General features: G+C 28.1%; 1 protein-coding gene across 1 annotated transcript; it reads right to left on the bottom strand.

Moving 5' to 3' along the window:
* Positions 1–526: 526 nt before the first annotated feature.
* On the bottom strand, positions 527–24,841 carry LOC114119270 (hemocytin-like). Its single transcript, XM_027980777.2, has 51 exons — positions 24,411–24,841; positions 21,809–21,856; positions 21,672–21,724; positions 19,771–19,843; positions 19,580–19,707; positions 19,342–19,507; positions 19,046–19,269; positions 18,375–18,572; positions 17,997–18,269; positions 17,788–17,936; positions 17,291–17,711; positions 16,961–17,201; positions 16,420–16,903; positions 15,701–16,103; positions 14,241–14,635; positions 13,761–13,939; positions 13,511–13,691; positions 11,824–11,945; positions 11,631–11,751; positions 11,405–11,548; positions 10,977–11,226; positions 10,741–10,860; positions 10,497–10,656; positions 10,134–10,434; positions 9,863–10,043; positions 9,732–9,797; positions 9,346–9,587; positions 8,822–9,261; positions 8,431–8,725; positions 8,169–8,364; positions 7,927–8,084; positions 7,692–7,850; positions 7,198–7,623; positions 6,254–7,136; positions 6,048–6,175; positions 5,846–5,971; positions 5,322–5,530; positions 4,958–5,163; positions 4,701–4,889; positions 4,494–4,624; positions 4,302–4,424; positions 3,931–4,234; positions 3,566–3,859; positions 3,136–3,504; positions 2,957–3,070; positions 2,666–2,878; positions 2,457–2,560; positions 2,075–2,389; positions 1,824–1,973; positions 1,480–1,756; positions 527–1,394 (listed from the first exon to the last, which is right to left on the bottom strand). Exons 1-51 carry the CDS (start codon positions 24,572–24,574, stop codon positions 1,213–1,215), a joined length of 11,478 nt encoding a protein of 3,825 aa, XP_027836578.2. The 5' UTR covers positions 24,575–24,841; the 3' UTR covers positions 527–1,212.
* Positions 24,842–26,301: the final 1,460 nt, after the last annotated feature.

Raw genomic sequence — 26,301 nt, 5'->3', positions numbered from 1 at the left:
GTAGTTCGCTTAGAAATAAGTTTGATATTTTTTTATTAGATATTTTCTACTGTAAGGAAATATTTTAAAACTTTTTACATCAAATCAATAATTTATTATAAAAAAAAAAATAATTTTTAATTACTTATACTTTCTTGCAGTAAAATTGGGTTTTTATACAACTATTCATTACAACTTATTTTATGCAGTTACTTTTGGTCTCAACAGTTTTAAAAGTTAAAAACTATTGTAAAAATACATTCCAAAGCATTTCTTTATAAACAAAAAATAGATTTTTTCATATTTACAAAACTGAATTTTAGTGTGATTTACTAAATTAACAACAATGCAATTTCTATGGAAATCGTCCAAAATGTCTACAAAATTTATATAAAAAAAGTATTACATCTTGTTTAAATATCATGAATATTATTTATTATGAGCTATGGCTTTATAAATTTGCATATCTCAACTACATCTTTACCACTTAATGTTTTCAAAAAAAAAATGAATGAATGAAAAGAATGGATAATAGTATCTAATAATCTGAAAATTCAAAAATAAATTTATTTCATTAATAAGTGTATAAAATCCAAACTTAAAAACTAGACATTTACGAAATTATTTTAAAATAAATACAATGATCATAATTTAAGAGATTTGTTTTTCGTAATTCATGTTTTAAATAACAATCTATATTTGTTTCTAAATATTACCAGTTGACACTTTAATTGCTAACTTACTACATTGAATACGACAAAAATAATTTTATAAGATATAAATGATACGATAAAGAAGAGAATGCAATTTATGACTTAGAAAAAAATGGTAATAAATATTGCTGACAAAATGATGATACACCATCAACATTTTACTCTTAATTAAAACAGTCTTAGTGTCTTTAATGTATAAGATAAGGAAAAGTCAACAATTTCTTTGTATCAAGTTTAATGAAAGCGAATTTATACGATGTGTAATGGAGTGTACAGTGTACCTACACTATATTATATTCAAAGCAATGTGACAGATTAATTAATTTAGCTTAGTTTAAATAATACATTGTAATATTATAATTATTATGATACTATTATAAATACAACCGTAAAAAAATGTACAAAAAAAAAAATGTCTTATTTAATTATTTAGACATTAAAATAAATAAATGGCTTAAGTATTCGGTTAGGTACAAGCTCTAATATTTTTTCATTTCGTTGTCACAGTTCAACTATAGTTTTAAAGTTTTCTGGATTTTTTTATCGAAAAGCTCTCTCCGCCACACGCCGTACAAGAACAAGCCGACGGCACTGGAACAGACTTGTTATACTGATAACCATCCTTGCACTGTAACACCACAGACAATTTATCGAAACGGATTGGCTGACAACATTGACATTTCGAATCGTGTTTTATTGTTTCTGAAAATAAAAATACGTTCGTTAATATTTCACCACGATTATGAAGTTGCACAGGACTTAAAGTCGGATGACCGTCGACACTCACTTTTATTGAAATACGTGTATGAATCGCAAAGACCCCGACACTCCGTGAACCCAACTATGCCTTCGATATTCGTGCACGCGTCATGGAATGGATTGTCTTCTGTTACTAGACCGACTGTTTGATTTATGGGTAAGCTCTCTGGAGCGCAAAGGCTATGGTCCTCTGTTTTAATGATTCCCGTGTTGTTGCACTGTTCGCAACATCCGTCGTAATAGATTCTGTTTTCCGGACAGTCGCCGATATTCGGACACGTGTGGTACGCCGGTAAGATATTAAACTGAAAATGGTATTAAATATACAATCGTGAGTGCTGGATTCTTCGTTAGTGTGTACTGAACGCTTACTTCGTTGAACTCGGACTTGGAACAAATAAATGACGTACAATTGTCGTACGTCCATGTATCGTTATCATTGTAGGTCTTATTTTGCATCACACAATACTTTTGCACGCACGTTCCACAACAACTGTTTGTCGAAGGTGTATACGTCCATCCCTAAAAAATGCATACAATAACCGATTAAATTCTGATTTTATATATTCAATTATACGTAATTATCGCTTGTTTTGCAGTAATAGCAGTAGAAGATAATTTACCAGTGGACACTCAGTGTTGCAACTTTTTACGGATTCAGTAATAAATGCTTCGCCATTGTTATCGAGTTTACAGCTCATAGATACGCAGGGATCAAATGAAGACCATTCGCTTCCGACTTCGTGAACCGTTCCATTGAAAATACAAGACTCTTTCTTGTAACTTGGACAACATTGACCATATTTTGTGTGCGACACTATTACGTAGTCGGAACTTATTAATGGAGCAGCACATTCAATTTTGTTACAAGTTCCTCGTGTAGACGTTATATCACAGTAACACGATCGGCAAGGACCGTCTTCCCAACTATCGTTCAACTTGAAAACAAATAATATTATAAATTTAATATCTTTAACATAATTTTATATTAAATGGTAAATTTACCTGTTTCAAATCTACGGTCCTCTCATTTTCAGAGCGCTTGCGTTCTCCACCGTCTGTCGAGGCGATCCACTCATATTCGTATAAACATGTATTATTCGGCAGTTCTAATTACAAAAAAAAAAAAAAAAACCATTTAATAAAGTTCGGAGAATCATATATTATTCTAGTGATAATTTATATTAAATTAAGTATACAATATATTTACTTACCACACTTAAATTGTGGACAACAACTATGATTGTCAATAATAGATTGTTCGTAGTACATAGGACATGGTTTTGGTGTAGGACAAGTTTCTGGCGCACAAATAGCTTGGAATGAAGGACAACACCCTTGATTATTCATAACATTAATCATACCGGGTAAAAGTTCCACATCTTTATCCGGTAAACCCGAATAACATTCATCTTTGGGTTTACATTCTAATAATGATTTGCATAATATACATTAATAGCAATAAAATCAATAAAATTATTACAGTATAATTTATATATACATACCACAAATAAATCTCTTACACCCATTTGGAGTCAACTCCATTTTGACTACTTGATCTACGGCACATACAGGCATCGCAATATCTGTACAGTTTTGAACGATATTTTCTTCTTGTACTAAACATAAACTCGACTCGTTAAAAATAAAATTAAACTTATATACTATTATTTATTTTACTTACCACATTTATACTGTACACAACACTCGTCTGAGTTATCTTCATCTTTTACTGATTTAAAACCAGTTTGACAAATCGCAAATAATGATTGGGTACATTGTTTCTTTTCACAGTGTACAGTTTTTGAACCTTTCGAACACGTACACGTAGTACATTTGTCAGCTAACCAAGTATCTCCGACAAAATGATTTTCAATGTCACAAGGTTCGCATCGGTTTTCGTTTATACATATGCTATTATTAAATACTTGCCCAGTTGGACATGTACACATTTCTGTAGGCAGATTCTTACACAATGTTTCTCCGGACCTTAAAGCTTTATAGTTATCACAGGTCTCTTCGCAACCAGACGAACAGGCCTTATATAATAATCCTAATAAAATTCTCAATTAGTTATCACAAATACATTAATGCTTATGGGACTTGATAGTTACCTTTTGGACAAGAATAAGGACATAGGTTTGGAGATCTCCAATCTAAACAAACACCAAAAGATTGACATTCACGAACGTAAGCTTCTAACGAATGACAAAATGATCCTTCGTGACCTTGACATAAAATGGAATGACATTTTTTCAAGTATAATTTAACATCGACAATAGCGTGACATTGGCCAAATAATTTAGAATCCATTAACTTAAGACATGGATCAACATCTGGATTAGGAATGGAACACGTTTCTTCTTTTTCTTTAACTTCGGTTATAATTGCTTCACATTGTTCAAATTCTAAATAAAAAGTAAAAAACTGCAATATAGCTCAAATTCATGTGAATAAAAAAATCAATTAATTTAATTACTAGTTCCATTTTCCTTCCAGCTTGTTACAAACTCATCAGCGTTTATCGGAATATTTCCATCAGGAGCTGCCATATCATCTGTAGAATCTCCGTTACAGCTTCCACATAGACCTTCAGTTTTATCGTAATATAAATGTGATGGCATTTTTATTGAAAAACCTTGATTCATAGTCATAAATATAACTTCTAATTCGAGAATCGGAATACTAGCTGTCACAGATTTTCCAGGAGATTCTGTTATTGATAACCATTTATTTGTATATGGTATTTTACTGGCTTCATTTCCATCAACAGTTGCTAATATCTACAAGTGTGAAAAATATTGTTCTAACTGAATACAACAATACATTAATTAGTTATTACAAAAGTACCTTAGAAGCATCTAAATTATAATATAAGCGTAATTCGTGAGCAGCATGAATAATAGTCAAATTTTGAACACAGACTCCATTTGAAAACAGTGGATTAGAGCATTTTCCAGTAGTCTCTACAATCTAAAATATAAAATGTATAAAATTAAATAACAAATCTAAATTAATAAAATAAATTTAAAAACAACATACGGTGAAACCAGGTTTTAATGAATCATTTTCTTTCGTAGTTTTTACTAAAACATGAGAACAATTTTGCTTGTGAGTAAAGTCAACCTTATCAAATGTTGTATAATGACTAGTACCCGATCCTTCACATACACCTAAAGAAATATTTAAATGTCAATAGTAATACATAATTTATCAAGTTGTATTCAATTTAAATATTTTTATAATTACAATTTCTGCATTTTGATGGTTTTATACAAGACCCTAATTCTTTAATAAAACCTTCTGGACAATAACATCCTGGGAAACAAAATCCTGGTAATTTTGGACATGGATCACTTTGAAGTAATGAATCACAGGTAGGCTCACACACTTTGTTAAAACATTCTTTGTACACCAAAGGCGCAGGGCAATTTACAGCTAGAAACAAAAATGTAATAAGCTAAGTAAATTTTTTTATAATTTAATATTTATGTGTTTATAATTACGGCAATCATGTAGTATACGCCAATCAGAGAGTTCAACAGATGAATTTGTTATATAACACTGAGTAACTAATCCTGAAATTGCTTTGCATCTGCATTCAGAAAACTCATTTACAGAGTTTTCAGAACATGAACAAATACTTTCTACACATTTCATTACAAAATCTTCAATATTCTGATTTTCCCCACACTGGTTCAATGGTTCCGATCTAAAATAAATTATTGTAATATTTAAAGATACCTATATACTTTCTTTTATATGTCAGTTGGATTTATATAATTTATTAATTGGGGATCTACAAAAAAAATTTGGGTAATGCGTTACTTTTTATTAATATATTAAAATTATAATTAAATTGTTATTTACCTAAATACATTACAAGCTTCGAGAGCCGCCTTTTGTATATGCAATGGACATATTTTGGCTTCACATTGTACATTAGAATCAGCCCAAGAGTTTCCAAATTCTGGTGTAGTTGTAGCAATAACTCCATCACGCTTAAGCTTATCATTTGTAGGGTTATTATCGAAAAATCCACAAAGACCGTCAACTCTTCCAGTATAATATGCATTTGCCTGCAGAAAATATTTAATAGTAAAGAGTTCAACATCAATATAATTAATAATATATTATATTATGAAAAATATGAAATTATAAAAATAAATAAAAATAAGTGTTATATATAAAATCAATTTTAATTTTAATTAAAAACTATAAATTCTTATACTACTGTACTAAAAAAAAAATTATTTATTAATTAAATAGTTGTACTTAAATATATTATATATATATATATATATTATTTTCTTTAACTCTGTAATATGAAAAATTTCAAGAAACATCTGGTTCACTTCATATTGATTATTATCTACTGTGTAAATTCTTAATACCTTTATTTTAACTTGTCCATTGACTTGCCAAATTATATTAAAACCTAATGTACTGGCAAATATAATATAATCAGTTTGAACTTGTTTCACGGCAAATTGCGTGGCTTGACTTCCTATAACTTGAAGCTAAAAATTATAAAATTAATATTTTAGCTTATATTTAACTATATACTCATGATTCAAATTTTAAATTAGATTTTACCTGATTTACTGTATAAGAATATCCATCGTAAGTAGTTGTCATATTCGGGAAAAACTCAATAGTATGATTCAAATGATCTATCCATAAAGATACTTGACAAGCACCAACGTATGGACAACGACGGATTTCTGAAATATAGTTCGAATTAGTACAATTTAGATATAAATAATAAATAATAAATATGATGTTATAACATTTATATTTACGTTTTATCATCCATTTTTTATTCACTCGATCTCTGGCAACAATATGATCACAAATTTCATATTTATATGTGACTCCATCAAAGGTTTTAAACACTCTGCCATCGATTTCACATTCACTTTCATCTAATGTATTCGAAACACATGTATAAACTGGACAAATATCGTTATCATTTGGCGTCATTTGTAAGAAATATCCTTCTTGGCATGTTATCGATGGTGTATTACACTTAAGTTGTTCTACTTGTGCTTCACAAATCCATTGTTTACATATTGGCTGTTGATTATCGTTTTTCACGCCTCCACTTTTGACACCAAAATTAATACCACCTTTACGCCGAATAGTTGTTCCTTTAGTACTAAAAAGTGGGTCTTGATGGTTTCTTTTCACCGATGCTGCTAAATTAGTCATAGGATTAAAGGGTGATGGCCATGGATCGTCTTCAATAATTTCCGGACTTCTTGTTTTTCGAGCAAATTTAATTGAATTGGTTTTCACTGGTAATGAATTTAAAATTCTTGCTATTTGTCCTTCAGGACATTTAATTTCGGGACATGGACCTTGCCCTCTTTTTTTTGGTGGTACAATTACTGGAATAGTTGTTTTTATTTCTTCTGTAACGGTTGGAGCCATAGTTGTTGTGGTTGTTGTTGTCATTTTAACTGGAGTGGTAATTTTTGTTGTTATTATTTTAGTTGGAGTGGTAGTTGTTGTTGTCGTAGTAGTCGTTAAACAATTAATTTCATCGTCGGGGCAATCTTGAATACCATTGCACCAAAGAGATTCTTCAAGGCATATGTTAGACGTCGGACATAATTTTGTGCCATTTTTACACGGTTGACATTCGCATTTGCAACTTGACATTGCAGTACTGGAAACCTCTCCCTAAACATACAATATGTTAAAGTAAACATTAAACTACATTTAAATATTTAATTTGACTTACTGGAGGACAAGGGCCACACACTTTTGGTGCACAATCGGGCAATCCACCAAGAGTACATGTACACTGTTGACAGTTTTCTAGATCGTATACTGTACCCACTTGATATGTCATAATTCCTAGAACACATGGACATTCTGAACGTAATCCACAATTCTCGCCATTCCACCACATTTCCGATGGACAGTTACAATCATTAATTGTTAAGCCAGGACAAATATTACAGTTCGTAAGATGAATAATAGGTTTTATTGTTGTCTGAATAATTGTTTCTTCGGTGGCGTATGCTTCGAAGCATCCAAGAATTTCCAATCTCAATGCCGGCATATTGTACCATTTTTCTGGGTGAAGTCTAATATAACGTGTTCTTATTGGAGTTTTGAAAAATACCGTATTTGGGTTGTTTCCATCAAAATTAGCTGAATAAATCTAAAAACAAGGTTCGTAAAAAGTTCATCATAATGTTAAATTAAATTAGCGTTTAATTTCATTAAAACCTGTTCGACTGAGTTAGAATCCAAAATTTTATTCCAGTTTACTAAATCATTGCTGTACACGATTTTGTATGCTTCAATCCATGCTTCACCTGTTTTGCTTGTTGAAGAAATACCTTTAGTTACAATTCCAGTTATAATTCTAGGTTCCGTAAAATCTACCTATATAATTATATATATATAACATTTAATATTAATTTATGTTTTGATTAATTAGCTAATTTTATATCAAATTTACTTGAATCCACTGATTTGTTGAAGCTGTAAATGGTACCCACGCTGATTCACTCTTGAGTGACACATTGGCAGCATTAAAATTGTCAAATGTGGACGATGATACTGATATCATATTGTTTAATAAGCCAGATTCTATTCCCATTGGATCAGTACAAATAGCTTTAAAAATAAATTTTTAGTAAATCAACTACACATATTGGTCAATGATAACTGATAGTTTAAATAAATTTAAAATTGAATTACATTTGTTGGATGGCTTTATAGTTGATTGGATTTCATAACCAAGTGTAGTAGATGCAATAGGACATCCTAATAATCCAACTCGCATCGCAATATTATTTCGCCAGGTCATAGGTATAATTCGTATGTATTTTGCTTCAATAGGAGTAAAAAATATTTGTCTTTCTACTAAATTATGTGAATAAGGACCTCGAAACACCTATATTACACAATATATTATTTTATACATTTAATTAATATTTTATAAATAAAATGTAAAAATTACTTCAGGTTGTCCATGATATGAAACATGACTAAAACTTATACCATCCAAGCTGTATACTACATTGTAACTTGTTACGTATTCATCGTTTAGAGGATTACCAGATATCTCTACCCCATAAACCGTTTCCGGGTACCCTAAATAAATCTGTAAATATTCGTTTTCGCTTGTCTTAGACGGTTTCCAGTAACCATTTTCTTCCGAATATATCTGGGCGTATTCAGGTGCAGTAGTTTCATCATACCACGAACTAGCATCGAATGACAATGGAGCTAAAGTAGCAGTTATCGGTTTGATTCTAAAAAATCGTGTTGTGTTAGTTTTGTAATATTTTATAATGTAGAATAATAGTATTTTAATTTACAATTCAGTTTGAAATTAAATAAATATTTACCCATGTGCATCACAGACAACTATTGGCGGAGACACTGTAGATGGTATAATAATAATTTCTCTGGTTGTTGTTTTGTTATTTTTTACAGTAGATGATTCACTTGTCGGAAATGTAGTTGACTCAATCATATAAGCACTAGAAGTGCTAGCTTCAGGCCATTTTATTGTGCTTATATATTCTGGAGTCGTTATTTTTGTTTCTGTTGTAGATAAAGGCTTTTCAGTGGTATATTCATATGAAACCGAAGTAGAAATATTATTAATTGTTTCCTTGTACAACTCAGTAAATTCTTGAAGTACAGTAGATTCATAATATTTTTGAGATGTGAGCTCAATAGTTTCAGTAGTTGATTTATATTGACAAGAAGAATCATCACAAATATAAGCGTTGTTTATACATTGGCATACAGTGCACTGGTCTTCTTTAAAAACGCCACCGGGCTTGAAATAAAATTTACCATAAATAATTATTTATTTACTGATTTTTACAATTATATTTTATTTTTGAATAAGAGATTATCTAACCTTTACTTGAGTACCGTTTCTAGAGAAGCAAGTACAGTCACTCTTAGACACACACGTGTTGTTGTCTCTCCACATCGACCCAACTGGGCATGCTGTGTACTGCTCACTTTCTTTGACACAGCCTCCAATACATTTTTGTGGATATACACACGTGTTTGTGTGTTTAAGTTGATTTTCAAATGAGTGGCACACTTGGTTACACATTACCTTGCAACCTTGCCATCTAAATCCATCCGAACAAACTAAAAATACGATAATAATGTTTAAAGTTAGCATTGTCCAACATTAAAAAAAAAAAATTTAAATAAAATAAAATAATTTTAATACAAATTTTAAAAATTATCCAACTTTAAATGAACTATAAAGTTGGATAGTTGGAGTCTTACCTGTTTGAGTTTTATTAATTGTTCGATCCTCGTCAACAAGAAGACCAAGATTTTCTTCTTCAGTGCCTTTAAATACAAAATGATTAAATTATCATAATTTAGATTTTAATAAAGTAAACATTTATATTTACTTGATTCCTTATGACAATTACAATGTACACGAAGCTCATAATCATTACATTTACCATCACACACAAGTCCTTTTTTTAAGTCACAATTGACAATATTTATGGTATTTTTAATGCCTTTTATCGCCTTCGGTGGTCTGCATTGAATATTATCCATTCTTTTATTCGCACACATTCCCAATGTCTATAATATCATATTATTATTTGTAAATTATTGATGAAATAAGTCCATTTAGCAATCTCATATAATCATTATTTATTATTATGTTCTTACATTGTTTTTCAAGTCCTCTATGATATCAAGTTGAGTAGAGACTAGCTCTTTAAACGTGGGCATGTATTCAAATTTAGTTAGACTTTTGCTTTTTAATTGATTTACTTTTATCCAAGAGCTCCAACCATCAGTACATGATAGTCGTACGACTGTTTTATTAATATGTTGGTCTGATATTGGCTTACTAGTTGTAGTAGTTGTAGTGGTAGTTATATCGTTGAGTATAGTAGTCGGTGTGGTTATTATTGCTGGAGTAGAACAGGGTTGACCTTTACATATTTTCTTATTTCTCGAACAAAAACTAAAATTAAATCAAAAAAATATTTATTTACCATAAACAGAAATTTACTTATTTAAATATACCATGAGTGACAGTCATCTTCAAAAACAATGTCACCATCATTAAATAAACGGTCAGAGCCCTCGATCTTACAAGGGATTTTGCATTTGCTTTTAGGAACGCAAACATCAGATGTAGAATTGAGATAAACTTGACCAAATGGACAATGAGCTTTAGCACAACCTAAAAAAAAAAATACATTGGGATTGTACAAGTATAAATTAAATATTCATCATAGATAATCAATATACTGATCAAAATATTTACCTTCAATGCAAAATTTATCATCACACAATTCTGATGTTTGAGAAACGTAATCGTCACATGATTTTTGAGAGCATCGTGGTATGCAAGAATCATAAGATGTACCATTTTCACATTGAATAGCTATACAAAATATTATAATTTAGTACCTATTTCTCTCAGGACTGTTATAAACATAAATATATATATATATATAATATGTATCTTATAAATCATATCAATCATGTTATTATAATTACGGCATAAGTCTTGAGATCTCCATTTTATGTAAACACCACGAATACTACATTCTTGAGCGTATGCTGCTATTGCTGTACATAAACACTCACAATCGCCTCCCTGATCACAAGCACAAGTGTCATAAATACACCTTTCTATATAGTTATCTATAGAAACTTGTGAGTGACAAGGCTTGAATATAGAAGATTTAAGAACACTGCATTGATGAATTGCCCATTGTCTACGATGTGGATGTAATACACAAGCATCCTAAAAAAAGTATTAAGTTTATCAATCACATAGAATAAAAGTAAATAACAGTATTATTGTCAATAAAGTAAAACTATAAAATTAATATTATTGTCTAAAATGACTAAAATTATGTGTATTGTCTTATGAAAAAGTTAACAAAGTTGCAACTAAAACATTTTAAATGCACTACACTCACTCGTATTCCAGACGGTTGAGTACAGTGAGGCTGTAGTTTCCATGAATCACCAAATAGTAATGCTGATACTTCAGGTATACCTCCATAAGGTGTTTGGAAATCATCCATTTGGTTATCATTATAATTTCCACATAACCCTTTAACCTGAAAATATATATATTTTTTTTCAATATTAGATATAATAATAAAAAAAAATGCTTTAATGTTTTAATTGCATTTATCTTACGTGAGTTTTCCATTTTTTATCAACTTGCAAATTAATTTTTGTACCTTTATCCCAATATATTTGTATTCCTAAATCAGGAACTTCAACTACCACAAAATGTCCAACTTCTTTGACTAATATTCTAAAACATAAAATATGTACCATAAATTATATACAATATTATTATTTGTTTCTATTGCAATTTGAAAGTTACCTTTTGGTATCGGAAGGAATATGTTTATTTTTCAAATGTATAGATTCGACCTCATCGCCACTTCCAACCGTCAAAGTTATGGATTTTATGCATGTTGCTCCCGTTGAACCACAAGGTACAACCTAAAAATATATTTTATTACAAACTACTACTACTAAAAACGATACTCATAAAATGCGATAAAAAAAATTTAATAATAATGTTATCTATTTTTTAATTCTATTTCCTGAATTTTACTTTTTATAATGTCCTTATTCATGAACAGTGTTTAAAAAATGTTATAAAATGTTATAATAATAATAATAGTTATGTTTCATTCATAACATATTTTTAATTTTAAGTAAAACCTAAAGACTTAGTAAAATACTAAAACACAAATTTAATATGATTATGTGTATGTTATATTTGTAATGTTAGAGGAATGCGAGTTAAAGGTGTTGGGCATAACACGATCCCTCCAAATATATCATTTCTTTTTTCAATATACAATTTCAATACGAATAAATTTAATATAATATTATATATTATAATTTTTTTAAATTTTACAACGGTATTTATTTTAGATTCAAAGAAATATCTTACTTTTTAATGCCAATATTATACTGTATTGAATCAACTTTCGATTTTGGTACACGTAAAGAGTACTGAATTATAATTATAATTATTTTTGCAGTATAAAAAAAAATTGAAGTTTATTTATTGTAATCTATTATTATATTTACATTTTATAAGTATTGTATTTATTACAATATGTAGTATTTTATGTCATAATATTTTATTGTATCTTAAATTAATTTATTATAACATAATGGCTTTCAAACAAACATAAATGTAAAATTAAAAATATTATGTATCTTTCAATATCTTATTTAGTGGAATCGAACAGACTATATAGTTTTGGTTGTCTTAGAAAAGCTATCTACACTTTTTGCAGAAATATGACATTCTGTTACACAAGTTTTTAATTATTATACAAATATTTATGAGATAGATCCATATAGGAAAAATTTCCTTATTCCAGTAGTATATTTAAAGTAATAAAATTATTATTTTTTTAAATTAATGTAATAAAACGTTATATTATAAAATTGATTCTATGCTACTAGTTCCTAAAAACAAGCCGCTTTTTTTTCATTTCACAATTTTAATTTTCATAATTTTAAAGGGTTTTTACAATTGTATATAAAAATAAAGTAATATTATAATTAATATAATATGCATATTATAGTATTATATCGAATATATAATATATATAATTTATATTATAACGATTGCGGTATAAGCACTTAACTAACTTTACCAAAAAAAATTTGAAAATCGGACCAGGAAACCAACATACTGATAAAGAATATGATATTTTAAGCTTATTAACCATAATAATAATAATAATAATCAATAAGATACATTAGAATTATTATAAGGATATATTATTATTGTTTTATGTATGTGTAAAAATATATTCAGCTTACAAATAATAAATAAAAATTATTGGATCCATTAAATACTGGTTTTAACTGGAACCTTAAAATTATATTTTTTTAAATCTAGAATTTTTATTGAAACTAGAAATAGAACAAAAGATATCTGTCCTAATTTAAACGTATAAAACCCATAATATTACAATTTAAAAATCTATAACTTAACAGTAGGTACCATTAGTATAAAAAATAAAAATAATACAACTCACTTCTATAGAAGTCACAAACGATTCATAACTAGTAAATGTTCCTTTGGATAAAATATATTCACATGCACCTTGAAAGTCAAAATATTGAGCATCGAATGTTTGAAAATGTGAATCTCCCCAGACCGAACAAATTCCAGGACATTCATTATTCGTACATTCCCATTTTCCCAGATTGCATTCGCTGTCAAATGATATTTTACGTCAAAAAATACATTTCCAATTTTATTTTTTAATTAGACAAAGAACATACCATGTATTGCAACCTTGATAAAATGTCTCATTGTTATTATAGCTTTTACCACCATGATGACATGGACATTCGTTTGGTAATACACATTCTTTTATAAACGAATCAAGAACATACGGTTTTTTACAAACGCATCCTGAATAACATATAGCTGGTGTTGATTGTGGAGGATCGTGCATATTCTAGTACAAATAAATATAAATGATTTATTTAATTAGTTACGTATTTTTTTAATTTTTTTTTTTTATTTGATTTGTCAAACAAATTTCAACTAGTCAATATTTACCTAACTTAAACTTATTTAATAATAAATTAGGTATAATAATCGTTAAAGTTAAATATACAAGTTTTGTATAATAGAAAAGTTTCATTTAAATAAATCTATACCGTTTAACTTAATTTACTTTGAGGATTCATTAAATAAAACGACTCGTAAATAACTTCTAGAAAGTGACTTATAATTAAATTAATGCACAATCTTACACGGCAAGTTATTGGTTCTGAAGGTTCGCATTCAGTAAATATTAAATGTTTTTGTCGACTGCACGAACTTTCCGACGTATCTTTCCACTGTGCTAATTCGTTTTTTTTAGCAGAACTACATTCCCATGCTGCACTTGTGCACGTACAAAACTGTGGTCCCTTTCCAGTAGTTTCGATTCTTTTTTGACCAGATTTAAATACTTGACCATTGTAATAACATGGGCATTCTGCGACAGGTATGCATTCACCGGACTCTGATAAAGTTAATCCCTTAGGACAATAACAGCCTTCAACGCAATTAGACTTGCAAGTATTGATAGTAGAAATATCTCTGCACGTCCGCTGGCAAGAATTACCACAGGTGTCATAATTTTGACCGGCTGGACATTGTACGCCTGAAAATTTAGAATAATTTATTTTTATGAATAATAGTAATAATAATAATTTCTATTATTATTATGTATTTATTAAAAGCTATGTATTTGTGGGTACTCTGAGAGGTGTGAAGTGTTTGTGAATAATTTACAAATTTTAGTATACAAAATTGTTTTTAATTATTTTTCATTCAGTTTTTTACATTTATCAATCACCTAACAATAATCTAATTATGCAGTGACACATTTTTTTTTATTATTATCCAATTTTCAAGTCATTAGAATTATTTATAATTTATATTTAAGTATACTGTGTTAATATTTATACTTTCCACATTTTCGTTTGATGTCAGGTATTTTATTGATTAGTATAAAAATACATTTCACAAAAAAAATTAATTTTCTTCATTATTAAATTCATTTATATTATTATGGAAAAAGTTTGAAAAATGTATTTTATTTAAAATAATACCTACATCAAAATTGCAAACTAGATAAAAATTCATGAAAATCAAAACAAAATACACAAAAACTTTTTTATTTAAACTGTACTTTCCGCGAAGTAGATTTGTAAATAGTATACTTGGCAATAAAATATAGTGATAAAAAAGTTGTTAATGCAAATTCAACCCCTATTAATTTCATTTCATAATAGTTTCTGTTTAAATTATCTATATAACTTATACTCTATATGATTATTATGAATATCACCTAATGTTTTTATTTTGGGTTTTTATAAATATTCTAACTGTGTTATTCATAATATAAATACATAAAATATGTGTACTAATATTTTTTCTCAGTTTATGACTAAAAATGATATTTAAAAAAAAAAAAAAATGCTTAATGAATGATTTTCAGTTTTGATACTAATATACAATACACGCGTACTTAAAAATTATTTTATTTTGCATTTTTTTATTTTAAAGAAATATAAGCGTATTAAACTTTAAAATTTAATTTATTACTTTACTTTATATTAACCATTGATCTTCCCTGTGAATAATTTTCCTCACAAGTCACAATCAATTCACCACAGTATTAATATTATATGATAGCAATAAAATATGATTAATAGGTACATACCGCATTCTCTCACTCCTCTTCGCCAATCTATGATCGTATTTTGGTGCAAACATTCGAGAGCATAAGAAGCTAATATTTGACAATAACAACGTGAAAATTGACCAGGATGACAAGAACAAACATCGTAAAGACAATCATCGTAATAAGGAATTGGATCTACTTGAGTGTGACAATCTGAGAATAACTTTCCTGTGATATTGCTGCAGTAGCTTTCAGCTAAATGTTTATACTGTACATTTTCATCGCATGGATGGGCAGTTTTTATTACAGTTTCTAATTTGTTATTTGCACAACTCTCTTTTGTCTTCCACTTATTTGCAAAAGAAACGACGTTTGTCTCGATGTCCCCTTCGGGAGTAAACATATCATCTTTCTGGTTACCGTTATATGTACCACATAAGCCCTGTGATTAAAAACAAAAAATCTAATTGGTTATTATATAAATAGCTGTATTACTATTTACTACATTAGTTGACAATTTATTAATAGAATAGAATCATTTTTCAAAACTTTATATTGTAGTATATGTATTACTGTAAATTAAATATTCACATTTAACATGTACCTATGCAGTTATAATTTAATATGACTTTATATTAAATAAAGAGCTACCTTGTGGCAATACATAATAGATTGATGAGTCTAAATAGATTTTTTTCAACGCAGATCCTCATCAAAATGTAGCATTGTTTCATATTATTTATCAATAAAAAACGTACCTTAGTTTTTCCTTCGAGTTCCGGGCTAGCATAAATATATGCACGAGTTTCTCCATCCCACCATACTTCAACACCATTTGTAATTATAGTTTGAAGGAAAAATGTTGATTGTTCTCTAATGTAAGCTCTCCCTTGTACATTTATCGGTAATTTGTCTACAATTTCTCCGTTAACGAATACTATTTTTCCTTGGCCCAATTTAATAGTTGTGCTATTTCCAATTCGTATAGTAAGTGTTTTAGTGCAAGTTGCTTTTCCCGATAAATTTGGTACTTCAAAACCATGTTCCAGCGACATTGTACCGTCACACGGTATATTTTCAGCTTCGATCGAAAATTCGGGTAAAACAACAAGATAATATGAACAAGATCCCATGAAATTAAATTTTAGGCCATCAAATGTTTTATAATGTGGATCTCCAATCGCATAACATTCTGCTCGACATTTGGCACTTGTGCAACTCCACTCACCGCCGATACAAGTACTTAAAAATGAATTTAGTTAGGTAATAAGACAATGAAAACTAAACGTACCAACTCACCATTTATTGCAATCTTTAGTGATTTCTTCTCCGGGTAGATATAATTTATTTCTTAACTTACAAGGACACTTTTCTTTTACTACGCATACGCCATCGTTCAAAACAGTTCCAACTGGACAGATGCATCCTTCCTCACAGTACGAGTTTACATTTTTTGTTTTCACTTCAGCTGTAATAGTGCATGTTTCTTGTACAACTGGCAAACACTGTGAATATACTTTTCCACTAGGACATTGATAAGCTAAATAAAAGTTATAAACAATATTGTAGTATTAATAAATAATAACTAAAACATATTATTTTTTCGACTATCAGTAATATTATACTAACGGCATATGTTATCATCTCTCCACGGAATATTGGCGTCTTTTCCGAAACATTCCTCTGCAAAGACAACGATACTACTACATCCACAATTAGATCCATTCATTGAATGGCATTGAATATAGTCCATTTTACACGCTTCAATAAATGCTTTAACGTTAAGATTTTTACTACTACAAACGTTAAACTTATCATTTTTTATAGTGGAACAAAATTCTGTAGCTTTTTGCACAATTTCATAAGAAACGTCAATAGTTTCTGTAATAGGTGATTCACATATTTCGTTCAGCCCATTCGCTAGCCACTTGTTCGCAAAACCTGTGACACTATTATATGACAAATCGTTTGCGGATATACCGTCCATTTTTCCACAGAGACCATCAGTCGAGTTCCATAATTCAGCACCGGCGTCCATAATTAAAGCACCCTGAAATAAACGAAAACAAGTTTTATTATAATACGATATAAATAAAAGTTTACATAATTGTATTGATTAAACTTACATTAGATTTCCAAGTAATTTTTAAATTATAAGCGCGTAAGTTAATGAATACTGTTTGGCCGCTTATAATTTCAACACTAATATCTGCCAACTCATTAGGTACGGCAAGTAGTTTACCATTATTTATCAAAGAAACGACGTTATCGTCAGCTAAAATAAAAATGAATTATTTATCGATAATATTAAATAATATTAAATTTATTGTCTTACCGTTCCTTTTTATTTGGTACAGATTATCAACAATATAAACATTGATATAACTAATCATTCCTTGATCAAAACGTGCTTGAATGTGAAATGAGTTAGTCTTAATATCGCTAATTAATGTATAGGTACAATCACTTTGAAAACTATATATTTTTCCATCAAACGTCTTATAGTTTCCAAAACCCCAACGGCTACAACTCCCAGGTCGGGTTTTATACGTATTAATTACTTCCACTACTGTGTTAATAACATTTATTAATTTAGAAGGTTGATCGTCTATATTAAAAACACACACACAAACAAAACATAAATTATCATAAAATATTACCGGAAATAAAGTAACGTTAACATTCCAATTTCTATCGTACAGAAGTTACTTACCAAATACACACTGAGGTATATGTTTTGGTTCATACTCTCCAGTTTTATACAGACAAGTATATTCAACGTCAGTTGTTTTAAATGGTTCAAGAACAGACCCTTGAGGGCACGACAGTGTGCATACGTTTTTCTCCATATCATCGGAACATTTATAATTTCCATTGAAATTTAATTTTGTTACATCACAAGAACTTTCCGCTGTAAGTAAAACACATACGCATATATATAAACACTGAATAATGATTATTTATTCTTCTGAATTTTTAATTAATCCAATATATTATATGCAAAGTTATAACATTACATTATTTTGCTAAAACAAAGTAACATTAATTGCTATTTTTAGAACCATTGCAGTTATTTCACTTTTAAAAACATAGTAAAGATCCATTAAAAAAAAAAGGCAATATGCTTATATGTGATAAATAATTATATAATAAATATTATTTGTGATGTATTAAATATCATATAATATTTAATCTATCATACTCACTCATAAAAAATTTTAAAAAAAAGGGTATTTAAATTTTTGTTTAAAAAAAAATATTTAGATACTGTGATATAAATAGAAATATTTTATAAACTATTTTATACTACAAAAATGTATCTATTTTTTTTTTTTTTTTTTATTGTAATTATTATTATATAAACTAGAAATAAAAAAAACTTACCATATTGGCATGTAGGGCCTCTAAAGTCAGTCGGACATTGACACTTCTGATATCCAATACAATTACCACCGTTTAAACAAGGTGGATCACATACTGGCCTACAGTCTGGAACGGTTGACCATTCAACTTTTCCGGGTACCCAAGAACCGTTTTTACAAAATACGTTTGCCACACTAGATGAGTCTGGGAACTGGTATCCATCCATACAGTTGATCGTACATGCACTGCATTGACGTACAAGTAGTAAAATTAGTTTCTAACTTTAAGTAGCTATTGTATCTTAGCTTCTTCCTTACTCTGAATTGCATTTCTTTTTTGAATTCATCGGTGTATTGGGGTAACCGTGGCAGTACTTATGAACTATTAGATTTTGACACGTCGGGCCATCGTAATTTTTCGGACAACTACATTTGTTGGGTTTCTCGCAAGTACCTCCATTTTCACAATATGGATTACAAACAGCTAATCAAATATACAATCAATTTAATTTTCTTTCCTTAAAATCAATAATACTAAAATCAATAGATGACTTACGGAGACATAATGGCATAGCGTAAGAATTTGATCCTTTAACTTTGTACCTGTGACCGTCGCACACAAACGAAATTTTTGAAACGCCATTAGGAAATTTGTAACCTTCTATACAATTAGCCTGACAAATTCTAATGAAATATATTACAGTTAGTTGGTACAGTTATGCAATTATAGTACTATCTACAACTTACTTGGTTGTTGTAGAACATACGGAAATAGAGTTTTCGGGTGATTTAAAAGTTGCAATGCATGGTTCCTGATTTTCTATAGTTCAGATATAAAATAACAATTATTCCAAAGTTTATTTGTTTTAATTTAAGACATAAATAGTATTTAATAATAATATTAATAGACATGAGTACAACGATTACCGATAAAACTAATAAACCTATCTAAGTACCTATTAAAAAATATTATTACTTTATATTATTATTTTTAGAAATCACATTTGTTAAGCAATGCACCCTAATATCTAAAATAATTTGTTTGATTCAATTTCAAAAGTGACGTCATTCACAAGTAACTAAATATAATGTTATTATTACAATGGTTGTTTATAAAATAATTGTAATGCATATAATATTAGGTATAGTTTTTTCATAAATATATATGCTTGTAGTATTAAATATGATAGCTTGACAATTATTATATAAAATATTATTGTAATTGAATTATACTTTACATCACTGATATTTTTCCAAATTTCAAATTAATTTAATTTTTTCTCTACAACATAATAATAACTATTATTATAGTACACTATGGTTAATTATTGCTATTTTAATGAAAAATACAAAATCACGATAACGATTTATAAAAATAAATTTGTATCAAAAATAGCCGTTTGTATCATACTACTTGTTTAATTCCCGATTTACATGGTTCTTTTTTTATCAAATTTAAAAACCTTAAAAGAAACATAGACAATTCAAACGAAAAGTTACACTGCAATCAATTATATTTAAAAATCTTAGTTGAACCAAATATTGTATTTTTTCATGATATGATTAATGTATACATATAATACTACTAAGCAAAAATGGGTACACAATTATATTGTTTAAATATTTATATAACTATGGTGTTATCTCTCTCATTTCTTAATGGAAAAATAAAATAAACATACTATTAAGATTCGCGTTATGCGTAGGTTGCTACTTATTTATGAACTTGGAAATATGTATAACTACACATTCGCATCTTATTAAACCATCTTAAACCTACGATTGTTGTTTTGAATTTGGGAACTAATTACAATTACTTACTAGTGCACTCGTCCTCACAACCCATCTTACCGTATGGTCCTATTACAATATTACATTATACTTAAATGTTTAAAGATAACATTTTTAATTAAATTCTATCCTATATTATTTACTATATTATTTGACTTGTTTAAACAAAATGTATACAAAAAGTAAATATACGTCGTGTTTTCATTATTTGATTTGATTAAAACCTTTATTTTCGATTTAGTTATGTACCTATATTGCCTATAGATAACGCCGTGCTACAAAATATATTAATAAAACAATAAAAAATAAGACTCATCTTCATTTTCTCATCACCACAACACAACGTAAATATAGTAGTGCGTAAAGGTACTAAATATAAAAATAAATAAATAAATCATTAAGTATGATAAGCTCAACTCTCTGTATAGTGTTTAGAACATTTTATAAAATAATATTAAAATTCTGCATAAATGAAATAGACAATTTACACTCAAATTATTAATCACATAATAAATAATCACGAAAAACGTTAATATCGTATCAGATAAATATTTTTAAATTTGATAATCATTTTTTCGCTAAGAAAAAAAATGTATTTATGTCAATCGATAAAGTTATTTAATAACTTGTCTTAACTACCAAAAAAATATCAAAAAAAAAAAAAATATCAACAAAAACTTTAAAATATAAATATCTGTATACAAATTAAAATAATTACCAAATTTCTATTCATTTTAAATCTTATTAATTAATCATTTCTACCACAAAAATCATTATTATAAGTAATAAATAAAAAAATGTTATTTGTATAACTATAATTTATTTTCAATTAACAGTCATAATTTATAAATACTAACCCTGTGTTTTAAGATTCGTGTTTTTTGTTGATTTAGTTCCGTAACCTGAGAATCTGAAATTCAAAATATTCTGTTTTAAATTCATATTTACTAAATAAATATCGTTATAATATATTTTATACATAACCAAGACTTACCTTGGCTGAAACTGAGAAGGGCTATTAGGATCATCATTGACAAACGAGCTAGTTAACATAAAATAAATAAAACAATGAAATAAATAAGTGCTTTATTTATATATATTTTTAACGTAAATAATGATATTTAAATTAACAGAAAATTAAATAATAAAATAAAATACAATATTTTCTAAATTCTTATTTAACTATTTTAAACCCGTTTTTCCCATAAATAGACATATTATTAACAATAAGTTATATAGTTTTTGTTTAAAGTTAAAAAGTTAAATTAAGTTTTATAACACAACGAATAACTTTTATTTTTGATAAACTTTTCTAATTATTCCACATTACACATAGTGTATCAAAGATTTTTTTTTTTTTAGTAATAAATTCAAACATAATTTGTTATCTAAAAATAAAAAATGTATAGAACATTGAACCATAATGTTGTCAAAAATCATGAACTAAAATTTAAATGAAAACTTTGAGTTGACGGTATTTTTACGATCTAATATACTATGTATACCAGTGGTTTTAAACTCAAATTACCAACAGGCCATATACGTCAAAGATAAGCGGGAAACGTACTTTTTTTTACTCATTTTTATACTAAATCTAAAATAAACAAATTGAAAATCAAAATTTTAGAAGAAATAAATATTCATTGCTGACCGAATGTGGCCCGCGAGCCGCTGATGTATACTATACATATTTAAATATATAATATAATATATACATATATATATTACATTGAGTAGGTATACGGCGTACCATATTATTATATTGCTAATAATTACAGGGCATCAAAACGTTTTTATAACGTTATGAGTAAAACGTATAACGTTAAACTGTTCAAAAAACGATTGGAACCGACAACAGGTTACATATTGGTAAACGATAAACGATTAAAAACAGATAACAGAAACAAAAAACGATATTAAAATTATTAACAAATAACGAAACAGAAACGAAAAACGATTAAAATTAATAACGGATAACGTAACAACAAACGATTAACGATTGAAACGTAAAATAAAATGTCAGGAAAAAAACATAAAAAGCTAAATTGTTGAAAACGTTTAATTGTTAATGACGGTGAACGGAACATGTTATAAATGTTTAAATTTGTATAACGTTTAAACGCACAATTTTTTATAAGTTATAAATACTTATAACGTTATAACGTTATAAATTTAAATGTCCTATAACGGTAAACGATAAATATTTTTTTTGATTTAAGACCTGTTACTAGACACGTTTTATCTATCGACAAATTATTAATTAATAACATATTATGGATAATTTCACATTATAAATTTTTCAAACTCTCTATGTACTATGTAGTTATAAGAACTGTTTACATTTTAACCATGTTAAACATAATTTATTTTATGTCTACTGAAAATATCAAAAAATGTCATTAAATAGGTAGCGATGTCTGTTTGTATACCAATAGAGAATAGCCGTTCAAGTGTTTTACTTTGAGTTATAAATTATTTCAAAATTCATAATTTTCATAATTAATATAAAAATAATACAAATACTATAAAAGATTTTAAAATAAAAAAATAGTTAAATCCAATTTCATTATTGAGACAACGAATTTATATGACCTTATACATGGGTTTATGGTGTACCTACTATTGTAGTAGGTATTTGTACTAAATAATAACAACCGTGTATACTGTATATAATATAGATGTCCATATATAAATATATATATATATGTATCGAGTGAACCTTTTGCTACTTATCCCGGAAACGTTTCAAAGCAAACTAACTACTTAATGCTTTGATCATCAACATAATTTATATTCTTAATTTATTGTCTCTAACTCTTCTAAATAGTAGTAAAATTACTGGATATAAAATAATATAGGAATGTAAACAATATATTATTTGACTTGTATATTTCTCTACAAAAATATTTTGCACCTTATGAATTATTATATTATTAGAAAACGACCAGGATCTTCTATTAAAATGCCTAATTGATTGATGTGATTTGATAGAGGTGATAACACCAGTTGCAAATGGTATGAAAAAAAATAATAATTGTACGTCTAAAGAATGTAAACAATGTTCAAAATGTAATGTTCAGCTATGTGTATGGGGTAACGTGCTTTGCTTCATATCATAATTTATATAATTTATTTAATTGCTCTAATATTTAATTTTAATTTTAATATTCTATTAATCTATTTATAAAGATAAATTTTGGTTTTAAAGAATCTAATAATATGTGAACAAAAATAAAAGTTTGAATTTCAACAATGTATTTTAATACGAAAAATAATCAGAATAATAGCCGAATGTACCCATATAATGGGACACTCTTAATCTCAGACTTGTCGAAAACTGTTGTTTTATTTTGTTTTTTTGTTTTTAAACATTAATGTATGAACATAATATTTATTACAAAAAAAATAATAATTTTCAGGGCACTGGCATTTGTTAATGATCGAGGCCTAATGCTAAAATTCTAACAACTGCATAAAACTACTACAACCGCATGATTAAAATTGTTTACCTCATACGATCGGATCCAGAATAAGGCCGTTTTAAATAACATTTTTTTTTTTCAAACAACAAAATGTGACATCCCTGAAATACTCACGTCGAGTCTGCGGTGTCGTCGGTTGAGTCATCTAACAAATCTGTAGTGTACTTGACGCGACTGCTGCCATCATCACCATCGGACAGTGAAGCTCGGACGACCGTAGTCAGCAACAGGTAACCGACGACCAGCCGTTGCAAGAGCTGTCCGTAGTTGACGGTCATCGCGTTAAGTTAACTGCAAATACTTTTGGTGACGATCGTTTAGATGTAAATTTGCGTTCAAATGATAGTGATAAATATATTATAATTGTATTAAATGTCGATGTGAAAAAAAAATAATACGTCTATGTGGACGCAAAGACGAAACGACACTGATCCGTGACCACGTTGTCGGGGTGTAATATATACGTCATAGAACTATCAATTTTATTATATTTTAATATTATAATTGTGTCAAAAGTAAACATTTTATCATGAATATTTTTCCGTATCGACAGACGCCTTTGTGGGGGAAAAACCCCAATGACACTTGGGAGTGGCGACCGTTTGTGTTGCGATATTTAATATTATAACGTTATTGAGGTTCGATGATTGGTCAGTACATCCATTTTTTTTTTTTTTGCTAAAAGTTCTTATAATTTATTTTTTATTTTTTTATTTTTTCATTATTATCCGATACACCGAACGTAGGAAAGTCCGTATGCGTGGGTTTTTCGCGAATCGAAAGCGATAAGGCTATTGTCAGTATACAGTGGCCGTGAACTAGTTAATAATTATGTATAATATATATCATTTTGAATTATTGCGCCGTTTTTACGAGCATCTAAACGGATATCTATTCGACATCCGGAGACACAACGGCCATGATTAACGCGCCAAAGTGTTAATAATTATAAACGGTATAAACGATTACGTGGTACAAAGTACAACTGCGATAACCGCATTCGACAATAATACTACCTATGCAATGCGCACCTATGCGTATATCATGTTGTTTTGATATGAGATCATTTATATTCAAATAAAAGTCGCACGTGATACGGCAATCACAACATTTAGAGGACTCGAAGAAAAAATAAAAACTTTTTAATGGCCCTTGACCCGTACGCATTTAGCACATATTATTATTAAAGTCACAAATGTGGCACTTATTATGGTTATTATTTTATTTGACACCATTCTGAAAAAAGCCTCTCAAATAATATTCTAGTTGACAACTGTTTTTTTTTTTAATTAGGTGTTATGTTTATAGATAGGAATATCATATATTCATATTTGTAAAAGTTATTAACGATAAGTTTTTATTATGCTTATTTTCGATCTTTAAAATTATTATATTTTAGTTTTAGACAACTGTTTAGGAGAGTTATATTTCACAGGTTCTTAAAATTGTGAAATCGATTTCGAAAGAAGTTTAAGAGGACGCCATACACTGATACACTCATTATTTATGGAGTTTTATATAAACAATTTTAATAAAAATTTAAAACTTAAATATACTAATTCAAAACATTTTAAAAACGGTCTCTCAATATTTACCTATACAAACAATGGTTATTGTGTAATTACAAGATTATAATATTATATAAAAAAAGTTTAGCGAGGAGCAAACTTATGAGTAGGTATAATGTTTATACAAATGATTTACCAAATATTCACAGTATATATAGAAAGAAAACTTATCGGTGTTATAGTTTTTTTATTTTATTTATTTATTTGTTTTGTTTTGTTTTTTTTTTTTTTATCAATACCTACCCACTAATTTGTAACAAAAAAAGTGTAGAATTCTTGTGAATTAAAGAGTTAGATTGTCTTTAAATCATAAAAATAAACGCCAAGAGATAACTAAAATTAATTTTTTTGTATTGAGAAAATTTCGTAAAGCTACTAAAAATGCTATAAAATAATTTTTGAGATGCGTAGAGATAAATAAATGAAAAAATGAAAAA

Source organism: Aphis gossypii, chromosome 2, assembly GCF_020184175.1.
Source record: "Aphis gossypii isolate Hap1 chromosome 2, ASM2018417v2, whole genome shotgun sequence".
In the NCBI taxonomy this organism is placed as follows: domain Eukaryota; kingdom Metazoa; phylum Arthropoda; class Insecta; order Hemiptera; family Aphididae; genus Aphis; species Aphis gossypii.
The sequence above is the reverse complement of the archived record's forward strand: the minus strand, read 5'-3'. Positions and strand labels throughout refer to the sequence as shown.

Coding starts and splice junctions, on each gene's coding strand:
- LOC114119270 (XM_027980777.2), bottom strand. CDS start 24,574: ATGACCGTCAACTACGGACAGCTCTTGCAACGGCTGGTCGTCGGTTAC. Junction 21,857..24,410: donor GACGACACCGCAGACTCGAC/GTGAGTATTTCA, acceptor TATGTTAACTAG/CTCGTTTGTCAATGATGATC. Junction 4,890..4,957: donor GCGTATACTACATGATTGCC/GTAATTATAAAC, acceptor TTTTGTTTCTAG/CTGTAAATTGCCCTGCGCCT.